The sequence below is a fragment of the Vipera berus genome (assembly GCF_964194415.1).
Source record: "Vipera berus genome assembly, chromosome: 3".
NCBI classification, from domain to species: Eukaryota; Metazoa; Chordata; class Lepidosauria; order Squamata; family Viperidae; genus Vipera; species Vipera berus.
In genome coordinates this window covers 218136443-218157048 of record NC_138204.1, presented here as the reverse complement: position 1 = coordinate 218157048, position 20606 = coordinate 218136443, and the positions used below count along the sequence as shown (strand labels likewise).

General features: G+C 54.1%; 1 protein-coding gene across 1 annotated transcript in view; it reads right to left on the bottom strand.

The window, feature by feature from the left end:
* Window positions 1-20606, bottom strand: part of EPPK1 (epiplakin 1) — a gene marked incomplete at both ends in the record, with an annotated part of 42882 nt that overhangs the window by 14691 nt on the left and 7585 nt on the right. The window contains 3 exons of the mRNA XM_081325645.1: window positions 1514-1604; window positions 1666-7594; window positions 7874-19334. Of these exons, the coding sequence (XP_081181771.1) occupies window positions 1514-1604; window positions 1666-7594; window positions 7874-19334 (17481 nt within the window). The remainder of the gene's footprint in view (window positions 1-1513; window positions 1605-1665; window positions 7595-7873; window positions 19335-20606) is intronic.

Below are 20606 nucleotides of genomic sequence, written 5' to 3'. Positions count from 1 at the left end.
TGTGTCAGCACATTGGCAAACGCCAAACTGTTTGTAACCAAGGAAATCAAAAATAGGAAAAGCAAAACAAATAGCAAAATCCAACCGTTCCCTCCATTTCTTCCTTCTCTTCTTTCTCAACAAACTCCCCAGTCGTTCTTTATTCCCTCTGGACCTTGCAGAATACAGATTAATTAGCACATGAAAAACCCTCTCCTCATACCTTAATTCTGGTTTGGATAATTGTTTTGAGAGGGATTAAATGCATCCCTTCTTTGCAAAGTTCTTTGTGAGTTCTGATCCTGCCTTAAGCATGAAAGTCGCCTGGGTGACTTTGGCCCAAACCCTTCCTCTCAGGCCCACCCACCTCACAGGGTTGTTGTTGCAGGGAAAATAGGAGGGGGAAGAAGGATTAGGTATATTCACCAGCTCGAGTTATTTATAAAAATAATAAAGGCAGGATATAAACAGACAAACATAAAATGGCTTGGCTAAAAAACGTGACCAAAACAATTTATCTCTTCCAGCTGACATGGTCTCTGAACAAATTGGCCTCTGGGAATGACATTCAGAAATTCCAGCTTGGCCAAAGCATCTCCTGGTTTCCACACTCTTCTGGGCCCAGGATTATTGTCAGAGCTCTGCCGAGGGCTGAAAATTCCTCCCGGAACGACATCCGGTCGGAAAGGGAGGCCAGCCTCTCAGAGGGGGAACAAGCGTGGAAGAGAGATGCAGAACAGGACCTCTGAGGAGGATTGCTGCTCAGTGGGTGGCAAACCATTTAAGCTGGAGGTTTCAAAGGAGGAGGAGGATGGGGAGACACCTATGGCTCCCACAAGAGCAAACTTGGCATGTATATCAGAACAATTTACTAAACAATTCAAGGAAGGGGCTGCTGCTGGCATGGGAAGACGTGGTCAAGCTGTTCCGTCCTTATTAAATGGGCTGTGGGCGTAGCTCTCATTTCTTTTAACCACTGGGGGTGGGGTGGGGCTTCAGTTTTTAAGTAGGGTTTAAACTTTATGTTTTAGGAGACGGGGACTTCATTGGCCTCAGAGGCAACAATCCACTACTGAAATGTGTCAACCAGATAGAAAATACCCTGCATGCCTCTGCTCGCCCCGCTTTAGCCACTCTCAGGCACCAGCCCAGATCTGGACCAAATCCCAATGCAATCAAAGGAACTTTAACACAGCTTCTTTCTTTTTATTGTCAATGGAAACAGACAAGTCCACTAGCTGAGTTTCATGTGGCTAGCAAGTTGCACCAGAATTGGAGTCTTGCCAAGTTAGCCCCCCCACCTCCCCAGTCTGAACCTTCGCATCTCTGGGACTGTCCAAGTGGCCCCCCAGCCCCATAAGCAGTTCTGAGCAGGGACCCATCATTTTCCCTCCTGCAGGAACTGATTTTGTTCTCCTGTGCCTTCAAAGGTATCTCAGTTCTGGAAAACCAAAGTCAGAGTGGAAATAACGGGGGAGGGGGAAGGCAGTGGGAGGGCTGGAAAGCAAGCCCGGGGAAAAATCCCACTGCCCACCCCAGCCAGATGCAGGAGCAGAGGAGGGGGAGGCCAGTGGGGTGGCAAACGGAGAGGCTGCGCTTGGTGGGGGTGGCCAGAGGCGCCTGGGCTGATTGGGGAGAAGAGAATCAGGGGGCTCCAGTGAGATGGCCCCATTGCTTATGGGTCACCCCCTTGGTCCTGCCTCTCTTTTCGATGCACATCCCTTTTCTTGGTCTCTCGCTTCTCCCCCTGGCTTTCCGCCTCTTCCAGCAGGACAGTGATTCTGCTTACCATGTCCTCAATGGGTAAAGCACCCTCCCTGTACAGTTCAAGGAGTTCCTGCCTATTATCCTGAGGGACGTATTTAGAGAAGAGGAGATCCAGGACACACACACGTTGCCCCTTGTATTCTCCCACTGTCACGGGGACCAGAGTGGTCCTCAAAGTCTTCTTCAATTGCAGCTGCCGAGCCCGGGACTCACCGTCTTCTGCCACCATGGAGTCAGGACTGCTGCTTGCTGAACAGCCTCCGCTTGGCTTCTCTCTCCCCTCCTTGTTACGGTGAATGATATCGGTCACCAGAGACTCCATCTGATCAAGGGTGAGATTGCCCAATTGATGGAGCCGCAACAGCTGCTTCTGTTTCTCCTCGGAAAAGTAATGAGAATGCAGTACATCCCACAATGAAGTTTCTTTTCCAGGGAACTCAGCAACAGGGAAATTTAACAATCGAGACTTTAAATCACTCTGTGAGTGAAATGGGCTGTTTGCCAAAGACTCCTTAGAGCTTTTGGGAAAGTAAATATATGGCTGTGTAGTTTCACAAAAGACAGAAGCCCCATCACTTGAGGTGCCCATTTGTGTAATCGCAGCAGACAAACCCTGGGTGGTTACTGGGACGGTACCTGTCGATCCTTGAGATTCAAGAAGACTTATTTCCTGACTGAAGTTAGAGACACACCTGGAAAAGAAAGGATCCCAGACAGAGGTTTTCTGGTCCTGGATATCACGGACAATGGCATTGATATTCTCCAACTCCAAAGTATACTGAAAAAGGTCATACTGTGAAGGATATTGATTTCCTGATTTCATTTCCTCTGTCTTATTGACAATGGCGGAGACCACAGTCTCCATCTGGTCAATGGTGAGGATGCCCGATTGGTACAGTTGTAGAAGCTCCTTCCTTTTCTCCTCAGGGATGTACTTGGAATGAAGCACCTCCCACACCGACACTTTACGCCCGTGAAACGCCGCAGCGGTGACCTCCACCATCCGGGACTTCAGAGCCTCCTCTTTGTCTCCCAGGTCGGCAGCATCATCTTCCCCCTCTTCTTTGGTCTCTTCGGCCTCGCCACTAGAGCTGGGTGTGTGGAAGTCCGTGGAAAGATGACGTTTGCTGCTTGTGGTCCTGGGAAGGCGGTCGATGAGAAGCTTTGTGAGCTCCTTAAGGGGGAGGCTGCCCCTCCTGTATCTGCTCAGAAGCTCTTCCCGTTCGTGCTCTGCGAAGCGCTCGGAGAACAGGATGTCCCAGGCGGAGAGCTTTTGTTCAGCGGAAGGTGCTGGGAGGAGTTCAGAGCGCAGGGCGCTTTCCCAGTTTGACGGGTCTAAGGAGGAAGCCCTCAGAGCCTGGTGATCTGGCGCCGTCTCTTGAGCTGGACTCCTCACCTTCACATCGAGCTTCCTGCTGGTGGCTTCCTTTTTGACAACCAGTGTGTGGAGGATGGTGGTGAGCCGCTCCGTGGACAGCAGCCCACTTTTGTACAAGTCCAGTAACTCTGTCCTCTTTTCCTCAGAGATGTTGTTTGAGAAAAGCAGGTCCCACAGAGTGACCCTCTGCCCTTGGCAGTCGCCTGCAGGGATATCCACGGTTGTGGACTCAAGGGTCTTCATCCAGGGCTCTGCAAGGCTTGGTTGATCCGTGGCAGCATCTGCTGTTGTGGTTGGTTGGTTGGGAGCGTCTTTGTGACCGATGGGCCTGGCGCTCTTTTCCTCTGCCTCGGTGACGATGGCGATGAGGACTTGGGTGAGGTGCTCAAGTGTCACGGTGCCTGCTTTGTACTGCCGCAGCAAGTCCTGCCTCTTGGACGGAAGGATGTATCTGGAGAAGAGGAGGTCCCACGCAGAAACCTCTTGGTCCTGGAACAGCCCCACGCCGATCTTGGTCTTGGCCTCCTGCAAAGCCTTCCTGGTGTTCTCGTTGAGGAAAGAGGAGAAGCAGACCTTGTCCATGATGTGGAGCAGCAGCAAACCAGTCTCCGGATCGGGCAGGCACCGCTGCAGAAGCTGCAGGTAAGTGAGGTTTTCGTGTGTGTTTGGGTCAAAGAAGCCCTTGGTGTCGTCTGTGGGATTGGAGAGGATCTGGTTCATTTCTTCATCAAAGTAGCCCCGCTTGTACGCTACTTCCACGGGGAGGCGGTGACTGTGCACAGGATCGATGATGCCACCCGTGGCAATCTGGGCTTCCAGCAGGCGGATCCCGTGCTCTTTGACTATGAGACCTTTCTTCATGGCCTGGAAGAGGGAGAGCTTGTTCCCCGTATAGGGGTCCTTATAGCCGGTCACAGCCCTCTCTGCAGAGAGAAGCTTCTCCCGCAGCTCGGCTCCCACCAGTTCAACGGAGACAGCGTCATCGACGGAGAGTTTTTTGTTCCCCAGGGGGTCGGTGACGAAGCCCGTGGCGGCCTGTGCCTCCAGCAACACCAGGGCTGTGCCTGGCCTCAGAATGCCTTTCCACATGGCCTGGTAGATGGTCATTTTCTCTGACTTGGAAGGGTCTTTCCTGGATGGCACCATCACGCCAGCGATGCAGCTGTTGCCTTCCAGATACCTCTTCACCGAATCCATTTCTGTGACCTCTTCCACCGTTTTGGTGCCTTGTGCGAGCTCAGAGAGCGTGTCTTGGTTGATGATGCGGGAGTCGAACAGTTCTGAGGCTGACACCTGCTTCCTGAGCCCCGAGAATTTCAGCTGGTTGCCCTTCTCTTCCATCTCTTCAATCAGGGTGATGAGTATTTGGACCAGCTCGCCTGGGGCCACAGTCCTCTCTTGGTACTTCTGCAGCAGCTCCTGGCGCTTGGCCCCAGTCACGTACTTGGAGAAGAGGAGCTCCCACGCAGATCGCCTGGAGCCTTGAAACTCACCCACAGGCACGTCTATCGTCACCTGTCGCAAGGTGCGTTCCAGTTCGTTGTGCTGGGAGGAAAGAGTGGCTTCCTCTCCTGGGGAAGAAGCCCTGTCCTTGGCGTGAAGCGAGGTCAAGGTGGTGATCATTTCCTGAATGGTCAAGGATCCCAATCGATATTTCATCAGCAGCTCCTCTCTTTGGCTTTCTGGAATGCTTTGGGAGAAGAGGAGTTCCCAGAGGGAGACTCTCTGTCCTTGGAGCTCGCCAACTTGCAGGGTCACGTTCTGGTTACGCAAGGGATCCTCCCAGGAGCCAGAAGACAAAGGAGCGTGGGACGGTTCTGTCTTTTTCATTTCCTCTGTCTTATTGACAATGGCGGAGACCACAGTCTCCATCTGGTCAATGGTGAGGATGCCCGATTGGTACAGTTGTAGAAGCTCCTTCCTTTTCTCCTCAGGGATGTACTTGGAATGAAGCACCTCCCACACCGACACTTTACGCCCGTGAAACGCCGCAGCGGTGACCTCCACCATCCGGGACTTCAGAGCCTCCTCTTTGTCTCCCAGGTCGGCAGCATCATCTTCCCCCTCTTCTTTGGTCTCTTCGGCCTCGCCACTAGAGCTGGGTGTGTGGAAGTCCGTGGAAAGATGACGTTTGCTGCTTGTGGTCCTGGGAAGGCGGTCGATGAGAAGCTTTGTGAGCTCCTTAAGGGGGAGGCTGCCCCTCCTGTATCTGCTCAGAAGCTCTTCCCGTTCGTGCTCTGCGAAGCGCTCGGAGAACAGGATGTCCCAGGCGGAGAGCTTTTGTTCAGCGGAAGGTGCTGGGAGGAGTTCAGAGCGCAGGGCGCTTTCCCAGTTTGACGGGTCTAAGGAGGAAGCCCTCAGAGCCTGGTGATCTGGCGCCGTCTCTTGAGCTGGACTCCTCACCTTCACATCGAGCTTCCTGCTGGTGGCTTCCTTTTTGACAACCAGTGTGTGGAGGATGGTGGTGAGCCGCTCCGTGGACAGCAGCCCACTTTTGTACAAGTCCAGTAACTCTGTCCTCTTTTCCTCAGAGATGTTGTTTGAGAAAAGCAGGTCCCACAGAGTGACCCTCTGCCCTTGGCAGTCGCCTGCAGGGATATCCACGGTTGTGGACTCAAGGGTCTTCATCCAGGGCTCTGCAAGGCTTGGTTGATCCGTGGCAGCATCTGCTGTTGTGGTTGGTTGGTTGGGAGCGTCTTTGTGACCAATGGGCCTGGCGCTCTTTTCCTCTGCCTCGGTGACGATGGCGATGAGGACTTGGGTGAGGTGCTCAAGTGTCACGGTGCCTGCTTTGTACTGCCGCAGCAAGTCCTGCCTCTTGGACGGAAGGATGTATCTGGAGAAGAGGAGGTCCCACGCAGAAACCTCTTGGTCCTGGAACAGCCCCACGCCGATCTTGGTCTTGGCCTCCTGCAAAGCCTTCCTGGTGTTCTCGTTGAGGAAAGAGGAGAAGCAGCCCTTGTCCATGATGTGGAGCAGCAGCAAACCAGTCTCCGGATCGGGCAGGCACCGCTGCAGAAGCTGCAGGTAAGTGAGGTTTTCGTGTGTGTTTGGGTCAAAGAAGCCCTTGGTGTCGTCTGTGGGATCAGAGAGGATCTGGTTCATTTCTTCATCAAAGTAGCCCCGCTTGTACGCTACTTCCACGGGGAGGCGGTGACTGTGCACAGGATCGATGATGCCACCCGTGGCAATCTGGGCTTCCAGCAGGCGGATCCCGTGCTCTTTGACTATGAGACCTTTCTTCATGGCCTGGAAGAGGGAGAGCTTGTTCCCCGTATAGGGGTCCTTATAGCCGGTCACAGCCCTCTCTGCAGAGAGAAGCTTCTCCCGCAGCTCGGCTCCCACCAGTTCAACGGAGACAGCGTCATCGACGGAGAGTTTTTTGTTCCCCAGGGGGTCGGTGACGAAGCCCGTGGCGGCCTGTGCCTCCAGCAACACCAGGGCTGTGCCTGGCCTCAGAATGCCTTTCCACATGGCCTGGTAGATGGTCATTTTCTCTGACTTGGAAGGGTCTTTCCTGGATGGCACCATCACGCCAGCGATGCAGCTGTTGCCTTCCAGATACCTCTTCACCGAATCCATTTCTGTGACCTCTTCCACCGTTTTGGTGCCTTGTGCGAGCTCAGAGAGCGTGTCTTGGTTGATGATGCGGGAGTCGAACAGTTCTGAGGCTGACACCTGCTTCCTGAGCCCCGAGAATTTCAGCTGGTTGCCCTTCTCTTCCATCTCTTCAATCAGGGTGATGAGTATTTGGACCAGCTCGCCTGCGGCCACAGTCCTCTCTTGGTACTTCTGCAGCAGCTCCTGGCGCTTGGCCCCAGTCACGTACTTGGAGAAGAGGAGCTCCCACGCAGATCGCCTGGAGCCTTGAAACTCACCCACAGGCACGTCTATCGTCACCTGTCGCAAGGTGCGTTCCAGTTCGTTGTGCTGGGAGGAAAGAGTGGCTTCCTCTCCTGGGGAAGAAGCCCTGTCCTTGGCGTGAAGCGAGGTCAGGGTGGTGATCATTTCCTGAATGGTCAAGGATCCCAATCGATATTTCATCAGCAGCTCCTCTCTTTGGCTTTCTGGAATGCTTTGGGAGAAGAGGAGTTCCCAGAGGGAGACTCTCTGTCCTTGGAGCTCGCCAACTTGCAGGGTCACGTTCTGGTTACGCAAGGGATCCTCCCAGGAGCCAGAAGACAAAGGAGCGTGGGACGGTTCTGTCTTTTTCATTTCCTCTGTCTTATTGACAATGGCGGAGACCACAGTCTCCATCTGGTCAATGGTGAGGATGCCCGATTGGTACAGTTGTAGAAGCTCCTTCCTTTTCTCCTCAGGGATGTACTTGGAATGAAGCACCTCCCACACCGACACTTTACGCCCGTGAAACGCCGCAGCAGTGACCTCCACCATCCGGGACTTCAGAGCCTCCTCTTTGTCTCCCAGGTCGGCAGCATCATCTTCCCCCTCTTCTTTGGTCTCTTCGGCCTCGCCACTAGAGCTGGGTGTGTGGAAGTCCGTGGAAAGATGACGTTTGCTGCTTGTGGTCCTGGGAAGGCGGTCGATGAGAAGCTTTGTGAGCTCCTTAAGGGGGAGGCTGCCCCTCCTGTATCTGCTCAGAAGCTCTTCCCGTTCGTGCTCTGCGAAGCGCTCGGAGAACAGGATGTCCCAGGCGGAGAGCTTTTGTTCAGCGGAAGGTGCTGGGAGGAGTTCAGAGCGCAGGGCGCTTTCCCAGTTTGACGGGTCTAAGGAGGAAGCCCTCAGAGCCTGGTGATCTGGCGCCGTCTCTTGAGCTGGACTCCTCACCTTCACATCGAGCTTCCTGCTGGTGGCTTCCTTTTTGACAACCAGTGTGTGGAGGATGGTGGTGAGCCGCTCCGTGGACAGCAGCCCACTTTTGTACAAGTCCAGTAACTCTGTCCTCTTTTCCTCAGAGATGTTGTTTGAGAAAAGCAGGTCCCACAGAGTGACCCTCTGCCCTTGGCAGTCGCCTGCAGGGATATCCACGGTTGTGGACTCAAGGGTCTTCATCCAGGGCTCTGCAAGGCTTGGTTGATCCGTGGCAGCATCTGCTGTTGTGGTTGGTTGGTTGGGAGCGTCTTTGTGACCAATGGGCCTGGCGCTCTTTTCCTCTGCCTCGGTGATGATGGCGATGAGGACTTGGGTGAGGTGCTCAAGTGTCACGGTGCCTGCTTTGTACTGCCGCAGCAAGTCCTGCCTCTTGGACGGAAGGATGTATCTGGAGAAGAGGAGGTCCCACGCAGAAACCTCTTGGTCCTGGAACAGCCCCACGCCGATCTTGGTCTTGGCCTCCTGCAAAGCCTTCCTGGTGTTCCCGTTGAGGAAAGAGGAGAAGCAGCCCTTGTCCATGATGTGGAGCAGCAGCAAACCAGTCTCCGGATCGGGCAGGCACCGCTGCAGAAGCTGCAGGTAAGTGAGGTTTTCGTGTGTGTTTGGGTCAAAGAAGCCCTTGGTGTCGTCTGTGGGATCGGAGAGGATCTGGTTCATTTCTTCATCAAAGTAGCCCCGCTTGTACGCTACTTCCACGGGGAGGCGGTGACTGTGCACAGGATCGATGATGCCACCCGTGGCAATCTGGGCTTCCAGCAGGCGGATCCCGTGCTCTTTGACTATGAGACCTTTCTTCATGGCCTGGAAGAGGGAGAGCTTGTTCCCCGTATAGGGGTCCTTATAGCCGGTCACAGCCCTCTCTGCAGAGAGAAGCTTCTCCCGCAGCTCGGCTCCCACCAGTTCAACGGAGACAGCGTCATCGACGGAGAGTTTTTTGTTCCCCAGGGGGTCGGTGACGAAGCCCGTGGCGGCCTGTGCCTCCAGCAACACCAGGGCTGTGCCTGGCCTCAGAATGCCTTTCCACATGGCCTGGTAGATGGTCATTTTCTCTGACTTGGAAGGGTCTTTCCTGGATGGCACCATCACGCCAGCGATGCAGCTGTTGCCTTCCAGATACCTCTTCACCGAATCCATTTCTGTGACCTCTTCCACCGTTTTGGTGCCTTGTGCGAGCTCAGAGAGCGTGTCTTGGTTGATGATGCGGGAGTCGAACAGTTCTGAGGCTGACACCTGCTTCCTGAGCCCCGAGAATTTCAGCTGGTTGCCCTTCTCTTCCATCTCTTCAATCAGGGTGATGAGTATTTGGACCAGCTCGCCTGGGGCCACAGTCCTCTCTTGGTACTTCTGCAGCAGCTCCTGGCGCTTGGCCCCAGTCACGTACTTGGAGAAGAGGAGCTCCCACGCAGATCGCCTGGAGCCTTGAAACTCACCCACAGGCACGTCTATCGTCACCTGTCGCAAGGTGCGTTCCAGTTCGTTGTGCTGGGAGGAAAGAGTGGCTTCCTCTCCTGGGGAAGAAGCCCTGTCCTTGGCGTGAAGCGAGGTCAGGGTGGTGATCATTTCCTGAATGGTCAAGGATCCCAATCGATATTTCATCAGCAGCTCCTCTCTTTGGCTTTCTGGAATGCTTTGGGAGAAGAGGAGTTCCCAGAGGGAGACTCTCTGTCCTTGGAGCTCGCCAACTTGCAGGGTCACGTTCTGGTTACGCAAGGGATCCTCCCAGGAGCCAGAAGACAAAGGAGCGTGGGACGGTTCTGTCTTTTTCATTTCCTCTGTCTTATTGACAATGGCGGAGACCACAGTCTCCATCTGGTCAATGGTGAGGATGCCCGATTGGTACAGTTGTAGAAGCTCCTTCCTTTTCTCCTCAGGGATGTACTTGGAATGAAGCACCTCCCACACCGACACTTTACGCCCGTGAAACGCCGCAGCGGTGACCTCCACCATCCGGGACTTCAGAGCCTCCTCTTTGTCTCCCAGGTCGGCAGCATCATCTTCCCCCTCTTCTTTGGTCTCTTCGGCCTCGCCACTAGAGCTGGGTGTGTGGAAGTCCGTGGAAAGATGACGTTTGCTGCTTGTGGTCCTGGGAAGGCGGTCGATGAGAAGCTTTGTGAGCTCCTTAAGGGGGAGGCTGCCCCTCCTGTATCTGCTCAGAAGCTCTTCCCGTTCGTGCTCTGCGAAGCGCTCGGAGAACAGGATGTCCCAGGCGGAGAGCTTTTGTTCAGCGGAAGGTGCTGGGAGGAGTTCAGAGCGCAGGGCGCTTTCCCAGTTTGACGGGTCTAAGGAGGAAGCCCTCAGAGCCTGGTGATCTGGCGCCGTCTCTTGAGCTGGACTCCTCACCTTCACATCGAGCTTCCTGCTGGTGGCTTCCTTTTTGACAACCAGTGTGTGGAGGATGGTGGTGAGCCGCTCCGTGGACAGCAGCCCACTTTTGTACAAGTCCAGTAACTCTGTCCTCTTTTCCTCAGAGATGTTGTTTGAGAAAAGCAGGTCCCACAGAGTGACCCTCTGCCCTTGGCAGTCGCCTGCAGGGATATCCACGGTTGTGGACTCAAGGGTCTTCATCCAGGGCTCTGCAAGGCTTGGTTGATCCGTGGCAGCATCTGCTGTTGTGGTTGGTTGGTTGGGAGCGTCTTTGTGACCGATGGGCCTGGCGCTCTTTTCCTCTGCCTCGGTGACGATGGCGATGAGGACTTGGGTGAGGTGCTCAAGTGTCACGGTGCCTGCTTTGTACTGCCGCAGCAAGTCCTGCCTCTTGGACGGAAGGATGTATCTGGAGAAGAGGAGGTCCCACGCAGAAACCTCTTGGTCCTGGAACAGCCCCACGCCGATCTTGGTCTTGGCCTCCTGCAAAGCCTTCCTGGTGTTCTCGTTGAGGAAAGAGGAGAAGCAGACCTTGTCCATGATGTGGAGCAGCAGCAAACCAGTCTCCGGATCGGGCAGGCACCGCTGCAGAAGCTGCAGGTAAGTGAGGTTTTCGTGTGTGTTTGGGTCAAAGAAGCCCTTGGTGTCGTCTGTGGGATCGGAGAGGATCTGGTTCATTTCTTCATCAAAGTAGCCCCGCTTGTACGCTACTTCCACGGGGAGGCGGTGACTGTGCACAGGATCGATGATGCCACCCATGGCAATCTGGGCTTCCAGCAGGCGGATCCCGTGCTCTTTGACTATGAGACCTTTCTTCATGGCCTGGAAGAGGGAGAGCTTGTTCCCCGTATAGGGGTCCTTATAGCCGGTCACAGCCCTCTCTGCAGAGAGAAGCTTCTCCCGCAGCTCGGCTCCCACCAGTTCAACGGAGACAGCGTCATCGACGGAGAGTTTTTTGTTCCCCAGGGGGTCGGTGACGAAGCCCGTGGCGGCCTGTGCCTCCAGCAACACCAGGGCTGTGCCTGGCCTCAGAATGCCTTTCCACATGGCCTGGTAGATGGTCATTTTCTCTGACTTGGAAGGGTCTTTCCTGGATGGCACCATCACGCCAGCGATGCAGCTGTTGCCTTCCAGATACCTCTTCACCGAATCCATTTCTGTGACCTCTTCCACCGTTTTGGTGCCTTGTGCGAGCTCAGAGAGCGTGTCTTGGTTGATGATGCGGGAGTCGAACAGTTCTGAGGCTGACACCTGCTTCCTGAGCCCCGAGAATTTCAGCTGGTTGCCCTTCTCTTCCATCTCTTCAATCAGGGTGATGAGTATTTGGACCAGCTCGCCTGGGGCCACAGTCCTCTCTTGGTACTTCTGCAGCAGCTCCTGGCGCTTGGCCCCAGTCACGTACTTGGAGAAGAGGAGCTCCCACGCAGATCGCCTGGAGCCTTGAAACTCACCCACAGGCACGTCTATCGTCACCTGTCGCAAGGTGCGTTCCAGTTCGTTGTGCTGGGAGGAAAGAGTGGCTTCCTCTCCTGGGGAAGAAGCCCTGTCCTTGGCGTGAAGCGAGGTCAAGGTGGTGATCATTTCCTGAATGGTCAAGGATCCCAATCGATATTTCATCAGCAGCTCCTCTCTTTGGCTTTCTGGAATGCTTTGGGAGAAGAGGAGTTCCCAGAGGGAGACTCTCTGTCCTTGGAGCTCGCCAACTTGCAGGGTCACGTTCTGGTTACGCAAGGGATCCTCCCAGGAGCCAGAAGACAAAGGAGCGTGGGACGGTTCTGTCTTTTTCATTTCCTCTGTCTTATTGACAATGGCGGAGACCACAGTCTCCATCTGGTCAATGGTGAGGATGCCCGATTGGTACAGTTGTAGAAGCTCCTTCCTTTTCTCCTCAGGGATGTACTTGGAATGAAGCACCTCCCACACCGACACTTTACGCCCGTGAAACGCCGCAGCGGTGACCTCCACCATCCGGGACTTCAGAGCCTCCTCTTTGTCTCCCAGGTCGGCAGCATCATCTTCCCCCTCTTCTTTGGTCTCTTCGGCCTCGCCACTAGAGCTGGGTGTGTGGAAGTCCGTGGAAAGATGACGTTTGCTGCTTGTGGTCCTGGGAAGGCGGTCGATGAGAAGCTTTGTGAGCTCCTTAAGGGGGAGGCTGCCCCTCCTGTATCTGCTCAGAAGCTCTTCCCGTTCGTGCTCTGCGAAGCGCTCGGAGAACAGGATGTCCCAGGCGGAGAGCTTTTGTTCAGCGGAAGGTGCTGGGAGGAGTTCAGAGCGCAGGGCGCTTTCCCAGTTTGACGGGTCTAAGGAGGAAGCCCTCAGAGCCTGGTGATCTGGCGCCGTCTCTTGAGCTGGACTCCTCACCTTCACATCGAGCTTCCTGCTGGTGGCTTCCTTTTTGACAACCAGTGTGTGGAGGATGGTGGTGAGCCGCTCCGTGGACAGCAGCCCACTTTTGTACAAGTCCAGTAACTCTGTCCTCTTTTCCTCAGAGATGTTGTTTGAGAAAAGCAGGTCCCACAGAGTGACCCTCTGCCCTTGGCAGTCGCCTGCAGGGATATCCACGGTTGTGGACTCAAGGGTCTTCATCCAGGGCTCTGCAAGGCTTGGTTGATCCGTGGCAGCATCTGCTGTTGTGGTTGGTTGGTTGGGAGCGTCTTTGTGACCAATGGGCCTGGCGCTCTTTTCCTCTGCCTCGATGACGATGGCGATGAGGACTTGGGTGAGGTGCTCAAGTGTCACGGTGCCTGCTTTGTACTGCCGCAGCAAGTCCTGCCTCTTGGACGGAAGGATGTATCTGGAGAAGAGGAGGTCCCACGCAGAAACCTCTTGGTCCTGGAACAGCCCCACGCCGATCTTGGTCTTGGCCTCCTGCAAAGCCTTCCTGGTGTTCTCGTTGAGGAAAGAGGAGAAGCAGCCCTTGTCCATGATGTGGAGCAGCAGCAAACCAGTCTCCGGATCGGGCAGGCACCGCTGCAGAAGCTGCAGGTAAGTGAGGTTTTCGTGTGTGTTTGGGTCAAAGAAGCCCTTGGTGTCGTCTGTGGGATCAGAGAGGATCTGGTTCATTTCTTCATCAAAGTAGCCCCGCTTGTACGCTACTTCCACGGGGAGGCGGTGACTGTGCACAGGATCGATGATGCCACCCGTGGCAATCTGGGCTTCCAGCAGGCGGATCCCGTGCTCTTTGACTATGAGACCTTTCTTCATGGCCTGGAAGAGGGAGAGCTTGTTCCCCGTATAGGGGTCCTTATAGCCGGTCACAGCCCTCTCTGCAGAGAGAAGCTTCTCCCGCAGCTCGGCTCCCACCAGTTCAACGGAGACAGCGTCATCGACGGAGAGTTTTTTGTTCCCCAGGGGGTCGGTGACGAAGCCCGTGGCGGCCTGTGCCTCCAGCAACACCAGGGCTGTGCCTGGCCTCAGAATGCCTTTCCACATGGCCTGGTAGATGGTCATTTTCTCTGACTTGGAAGGGTCTTTCCTGGATGGCACCATCACGCCAGCGATGCAGCTGTTGCCTTCCAGATACCTCTTCACCGAATCCATTTCTGTGACCTCTTCCACCGTTTTGGTGCCTTGTGCGAGCTCAGAGAGCGTGTCTTGGTTGATGATGCGGGAGTCGAACAGTTCTGAGGCTGACACCTGCTTCCTGAGCCCCGAGAATTTCAGCTGGTTGCCCTTCTCTTCCATCTCTTCAATCAGGGTGATGAGTATTTGGACCAGCTCGCCTGCGGCCACAGTCCTCTCTTGGTACTTCTGCAGCAGCTCCTGGCGCTTGGCCCCAGTCACGTACTTGGAGAAGAGGAGCTCCCACGCAGATCGCCTGGAGCCTTGAAACTCACCCACAGGCACGTCTATCGTCACCTGTCGCAAGGTGCGTTCCAGTTCGTTGTGCTGGGAGGAAAGAGTGGCTTCCTCTCCTGGGGAAGAAGCCCTGTCCTTGGCGTGAAGCGAGGTCAGGGTGGTGATCATTTCCTGAATGGTCAAGGATCCCAATCGATATTTCATCAGCAGCTCCTCTCTTTGGCTTTCTGGAATGCTTTGGGAGAAGAGGAGTTCCCAGAGGGAGACTCTCTGTCCTTGGAGCTCGCCAACTTGCAGGGTCACGTTCTGGTTACGCAAGGGATCCTCCCAGGAGCCAGAAGACAAAGGAGCGTGGGACGGTTCTGTCTTTTTCATTTCCTCTGTCTTATTGACAATGGCGGAGACCACAGTCTCCATCTGGTCAATGGTGAGGATGCCCGATTGGTACAGTTGTAGAAGCTCCTTCCTTTTCTCCTCAGGGATGTACTTGGAATGAAGCACCTCCCACACCGACACTTTACGCCCGTGAAACGCCGCAGCAGTGACCTCCACCATCCAGGACTTCAGAGCCTCCTCTTTGTCTCCCAGGTCGGCAGCATCATCTTCCCCCTCTTCTTTGGTCTCTTCGGCCTCGCCACTAGAGCTGGGTGTGTGGAAGTCCGTGGAAAGATGACGTTTGCTGCTTGTGGTCCTGGGAAGGCGGTCGATGAGAAGCTTTGTGAGCTCCTTAAGGGGGAGGCTGCCCCTCCTGTATCTGCTCAGAAGCTCTTCCCGTTCGTGCTCTGCGAAGCGCTTGGAGAACAGGATGTCCCAGGCGGAGAGCTTTTGTTCAGCGGAAGGTGCTGGGAGGAGTTCAGAGCGCAGGGCGCTTTCCCAGTTTGACGGGTCTAAGGAGGAAGCCCTCAGAGCCTGGTGATCTGGCGCCGTCTCTTGAGCTGGACTCCTCACCTTCACATCGAGCTTCCTGCTGGTGGCTTCCTTTTTGACAACCAGTGTGTGGAGGATGGTGGTGAGCCGCTCCGTGGACAGCAGCCCACTTTTGTACAAGTCCAGTAACTCTGTCCTCTTTTCCTCAGAGATGTTGTTTGAGAAAAGCAGGTCCCACAGAGTGACCCTCTGCCCTTGGCAGTCGCCTGCAGGGATATCCACGGTTGTGGACTCAAGGGTCTTCATCCAGGGCTCTGCAAGGCTTGGTTGATCCGTGGCAGCATCTGCTGTTGTGGTTGGTTGGTTGGGAGCGTCTTTGTGACCAATGGGCCTGGCGCTCTTTTCCTCTGCCTCGGTGATGATGGCGATGAGGACTTGGGTGAGGTGCTCAAGTGTCACGGTGCCTGCTTTGTACTGCCGCAGCAAGTCCTGCCTCTTGGACGGAAGGATGTATCTGGAGAAGAGGAGGTCCCACGCAGAAACCTCTTGGTCCTGGAACAGCCCCACGCCGATCTTGGTCTTGGCCTCCTGCAAAGCCTTCCTGGTGTTCCCGTTGAGGAAAGAGGAGAAGCAGCCCTTGTCCATGATGTGGAGCAGCAGCAAACCAGTCTCCGGATCGGGCAGGCACCGCTGCAGAAGCTGCAGGTAAGTGAGGTTTTCGTGTGTGTTTGGGTCAAAGAAGCCCTTGGTGTCATCTGTGGGATCGGAGAGGATCTGGTTCATTTCTTCATCAAAGTAGCCCCGCTTGTACGCTACTTCCACGGGGAGGCGGTGACTGTGCACAGGATCGATGATGCCACCCGTGGCAATCTGGGCTTCCAGCAGGCGGATCCCGTGCTCTTTGACTATGAGACCTTTCTTCATGGCCTGGAAGAGGGAGAGCTTGTTCCCCGTATAGGGGTCCTTATAGCCGGTCACAGCCCTCTCTGCAGAGAGAAGCTTCTCCCGCAGCTCGGCTCCCACCAGTTCAACGGAGACAGCGTCATCGACGGAGAGTTTTTTGTTCCCCAGGGGGTCGGTGACGAAGCCCGTGGCGGCCTGTGCCTCCAGCAACACCAGGGCTGTGCCTGGCCTCAGAATGCCTTTCCACATGGCCTGGTAGATGGTCATTTTCTCTGACTTGGAAGGGTCTTTCCTGGATGGCACCATCACGCCAGCGATGCAGCTGTTGCCTTCCAGATACCTCTTCACCGAATCCATTTCTGTGACCTCTTCCACCGTTTTGGTGCCTTGTGCGAGCTCAGAGAGCGTGTCTTGGTTGATGATGCGGGAGTCGAACAGTTCTGAGGCTGACACCTGCTTCCTGAGCCCTGAGAATTTCAGCTGGTTGCCCTTCTCTTCCATCTCTTCAATCAGGGTGATGAGTATTTGGACCAGCTCGCCTGGGGCCACAGTCCTCTCTTGGTACTTCTGCAGCAGCTCCTGGCGCTTGGCCCCAGTCACGTACTTGGAGAAGAGGAGCTCCCACGCAGATCGCCTGGAGCCTTGAAACTCACCCACAGGCACGTCTATCGTCACCTGTCGCAAGGTGCGTTCCAGTTCGTTGTGCTGGGAGGAAAGAGTGGCTTCCTCTCCTGGGGAAGAAGCCCTGTCCTTGGCGTGAAGCGAGGTCAGGGTGGTGATCATTTCCTGAATGGTCAAGGATCCCAATCGATATTTCATCAGCAGCTCCTCTCTTTGGCTTTCTGGAATGCTTTGGGAGAAGAGGAGTTCCCAGAGGGAGACTCTCTGTCCTTGGAGCTCGCCAACTTGCAGGGTCACGTTCTGGTTACGCAAGGGATCCTCCCAGGAGCCAGAAGACAAAGGAGCGTGGGACGGTTCTGTCTTTTTCATTTCCTCTGTCTTATTGACAATGGCGGAGACCACAGTCTCCATCTGGTCAATGGTGAGGATGCCCGATTGGTACAGTTGTAGAAGCTCCTTCCTTTTCTCCTCAGGGATGTACTTGGAATGAAGCACCTCCCACACCGACACTTTACGCCCGTGAAACGCCGCAGCGGTGACCTCCACCATCCGGGACTTCAGAGCCTCCTCTTTGTCTCCCAGGTCGGCAGCATCATCTTCCCCCTCTTCTTTGGTCTCTTCGGCCTCGCCACTAGAGCTGGGTGTGTGGAAGTCTGTGGAAAGATGACGTTTGCTGCTTGTGGTCCTGGGAAGGCGGTCGATGAGAAGCTTTGTGAGCTCCTTAAGGGGGAGGCTGCCCCTCCTGTATCTGCTCAGAAGCTCTTCCCGTTCGTGCTCTGCGAAGCGCTCGGAGAACAGGATGTCCCAGGTGGAGAGCTTTTGTTCAGCGGAAGGTGCTGGGAGGAGTTCAGAGCGCAGGGCGCTTTCCCAGTTTGACGGGTCTAAGGAGGAAGCCCTCAGAGCCTGGTGATCTGGCGCCGTCTCTTGAGCTGGACTCCTCACCTTCACATCGAGCTTCCTGCTGGTGGCTTCCTTTTTGACAACCAGTGTGTGGAGGATGGTGGTGAGCCGCTCCGTGGACAGCAGCCCACTTTTGTACAAGTCCAGTAACTCTGTCCTCTTTTCCTCAGAGATGTTGTTTGAGAAAAGCAGGTCCCACAGAGTGACCCTCTGCCCTTGGCAGTCGCCTGCAGGGATATCCACGGTTGTGGACTCAAGGGTCTTCATCCAGGGCTCTGCAAGGCTTGGTTGATCCGTGGCAGCATCTGCTGTTGTGGTTGGTTGGTTGGGAGCGTCTTTGTGACCGATGGGCCTGGCGCTCTTTTCCTCTGCCTCGGTGACGATGGCGATGAGGACTTGGGTGAGGTGCTCAAGTGTCACGGTGCCTGCTTTGTACTGCCGCAGCAAGTCCTGCCTCTTGGACGGAAGGATGTATCTGGAGAAGAGGAGGTCCCACGCAGAAACCTCTTGGTCCTGGAACAGCCCCACGCCGATCTTGGTCTTGGCCTCCTGCAAAGCCTTCCTGGTGTTCTCGTTGAGGAAAGAGGAGAAGCAGCCCTTGTCCATGATGTGGAGCAGCAGCAAACCAGTCTCCGGATCGGGCAGGCACCGCTGCAGAAGCTGCAGGTAAGTGAGGTTTTCGTGTGTGTTTGGGTCAAAGAAGCCCTTGGTGTCGTCTGTGGGATCGGAGAGGATCTGGTTCATTTCTTCATCAAAGTAGCCCCGCTTGTACGCTACTTCCACGGGGAGGCGGTGACTGTGCACAGGATCGATGATGCCACCCGTGGCAATCTGGGCTTCGAGCAGGCGGATCCCGTGCTCTTTTAAGATTATTTCCTTTTTCATTGCTTGGAAGAGGGAAATGCTTTTTCCTGTGTTTGGATCTGTATAACCTGTCACGGCTCTCTCTGCACAAAGCAGCTTTTTCTGTATTTCTTCCCCTACGACACCAGCTTCAACTGCCTGACTTACAGAGAGTCTCTCATTTTTCGATGGGTCGATGATAAAGCCCGTGGCGGCCTGTGCCTCCAGCAGTACCAGGGCCGTGCCTGGCCTCAGAATGCCTTTCCACATGGCCTGGTAGATGGTCATCTTCTCTGATCTGGAAGGATCTGTCCTGGATGGCCCCATCACGCCAGCGATGCAGTTGGTGCCTTTCAGGTACCTCTTCACCGAATCCATTTTGGCTACAACCTGCGCTGTCTCTTTTCCTGCCTGCAAATTTTTCATAGTTTGTTCATTAATGATGTCCGCCTTTAGTAGTTCAGAAGCTGTGACTTGCCTCCGTAGTCCTTGGAACCATATGTCTTTTCTGTGGTTTTCTGTTTCCTCTATTATCTTCAGTATTTCAGCTGTGATGCTCTGCAAAACTGCAAAGCCTCCCTCTTTATATTTTTTAATCATCTCCTTCTGCATTTCTTTTGTCACGTAGTCTGAAGAAAGAAGTTCCCAAAGAGAAATGGGCTGTCCTTTGTATTTCCCTAGGCCTACTTTTATTTTGCAAGATGAGAGGACGCACTTAGTTTTTTCATCCGCAAACATGTACTCCCTCTTCTCCAATAAGGGCAGCAGGAATGCACCTGTCTTTGTATCTTTGATGCACCTGAGCAGGAGCTGAGTGTAGCTGATCCTTTCCTGGGTGTTGGGATCTACAAATCCTTTGGGAACAAGCCCCTCATCAGAAAGCAAGAGGAAAGTTTCTTCATCCAAGTAGCCCCGTCTGCAAGCCACCTCCACAGGCAGGCGGTGACTATGCATGGGGTCAATGATGCCGCCCGTGGCCATCTGTGCCTCCAGCAGCCGGAGGGCGTGGGCTTTCTCTACCAGGTTTCTTTTCATGGCTTGGAAAAGGGAGACTTTGTCTCCTGTGGAGGGGTCGGTGTATCTGTCACTGCACGTTTTTTTTATGTTCGTCAGAAAGTTCATTTCTAACTGTACATTTTCCCCTGTTCTCTGCACCTGTTGTGATAACTTATCTGGTAACCATAGTGAATCCCATATGACTAGCTATGTTATGGTTTCAGTCTGTTTAGTGCGCATGTCTAGAGAAAGTTCTGGGATATTATCTGTATTGTTTTTTTCTCTTTGCTGTTACTGACTGTTACGTTAGGATGTAGCCCAGCTAGCTCTGTATAATATATATTTAGTTTTTATATTTTTGTAAGTAAAAGGTATTTAGTAAGATTATGCGTCGTGTTTTTCTTGCCTTCCTGCAAGCATATCATGCATTCTCTGAAGCACGGTCCGTCGCCCTCTACAAAGGTGATTTTTACCTTGACATTTTGGTATCGAGGATGGTTTGATTTATGTTTTTGGAGATGCATGTTTCTGCGGCTGTTATCAGTTAGTTAGTGCTAGTGAGGCAGCAGTGATTAACTGCTGAAACATGTCAGGAAGGAAGCCACGGCTGAAACGGGAGGCCAGGAGCTTGTCTGTTGGGCATCTCCCTTCGACCTTAAGAACTCCGATAGCTTCGGCCACACGCCTTGGAGAAGACGCACCTGCTCCTGTCTACGATGCAAGGTCAGTCACTCCTTTTTCTACTTTTCCAAGCTCCCTGGCAGCTGTTTTTGGAAATGTTTACACTCCAGGGGCTCAAGATGAGTTTCAAAGGCTTGGAGTGAAACCTAAAGTTCAGCCAAAGAAAATTCCTTCTGCTCCTTCAAGCCCCAAGCAAACTATGCGAGATAGGGCTATGCAAGGCTACTGTGAACAAATTGGGGTTTTTGAAAGGCGTTTGCAGCAGGCAAAGGAATATGTGTCAATGGTTCAGCAATATGAGAGGAATTATGAGCATGAACCGGCCATATTGCCACACCCACAAGGAGAAGCCATATTGCCTCCTTCTTCCCCAAAGCCAAAGTCACGCCCATCATTGAGTGTCATGCAAGACGAATGGGAACCGGAGGCTCCTATGTCACATGCTCATGGGCTGTCTCAAAGGCCATACAGAGCCACAGTGATGCCTGAAGCAAATGTTATAGCACCATCTACTGGTGAAGCTGCATTAAGACATAAATTGGAGCTCTCACTCTCGCAATTGTCTATGGAGGAGTCTTTGCTCAGAGATACAAGATTTCTGCCGTTATCTGAGGCTCCAGTCCCTGATGGTGCTAGGATTCCTGTTACTATTGCTTCTCCTGTTAATATTGCTTCT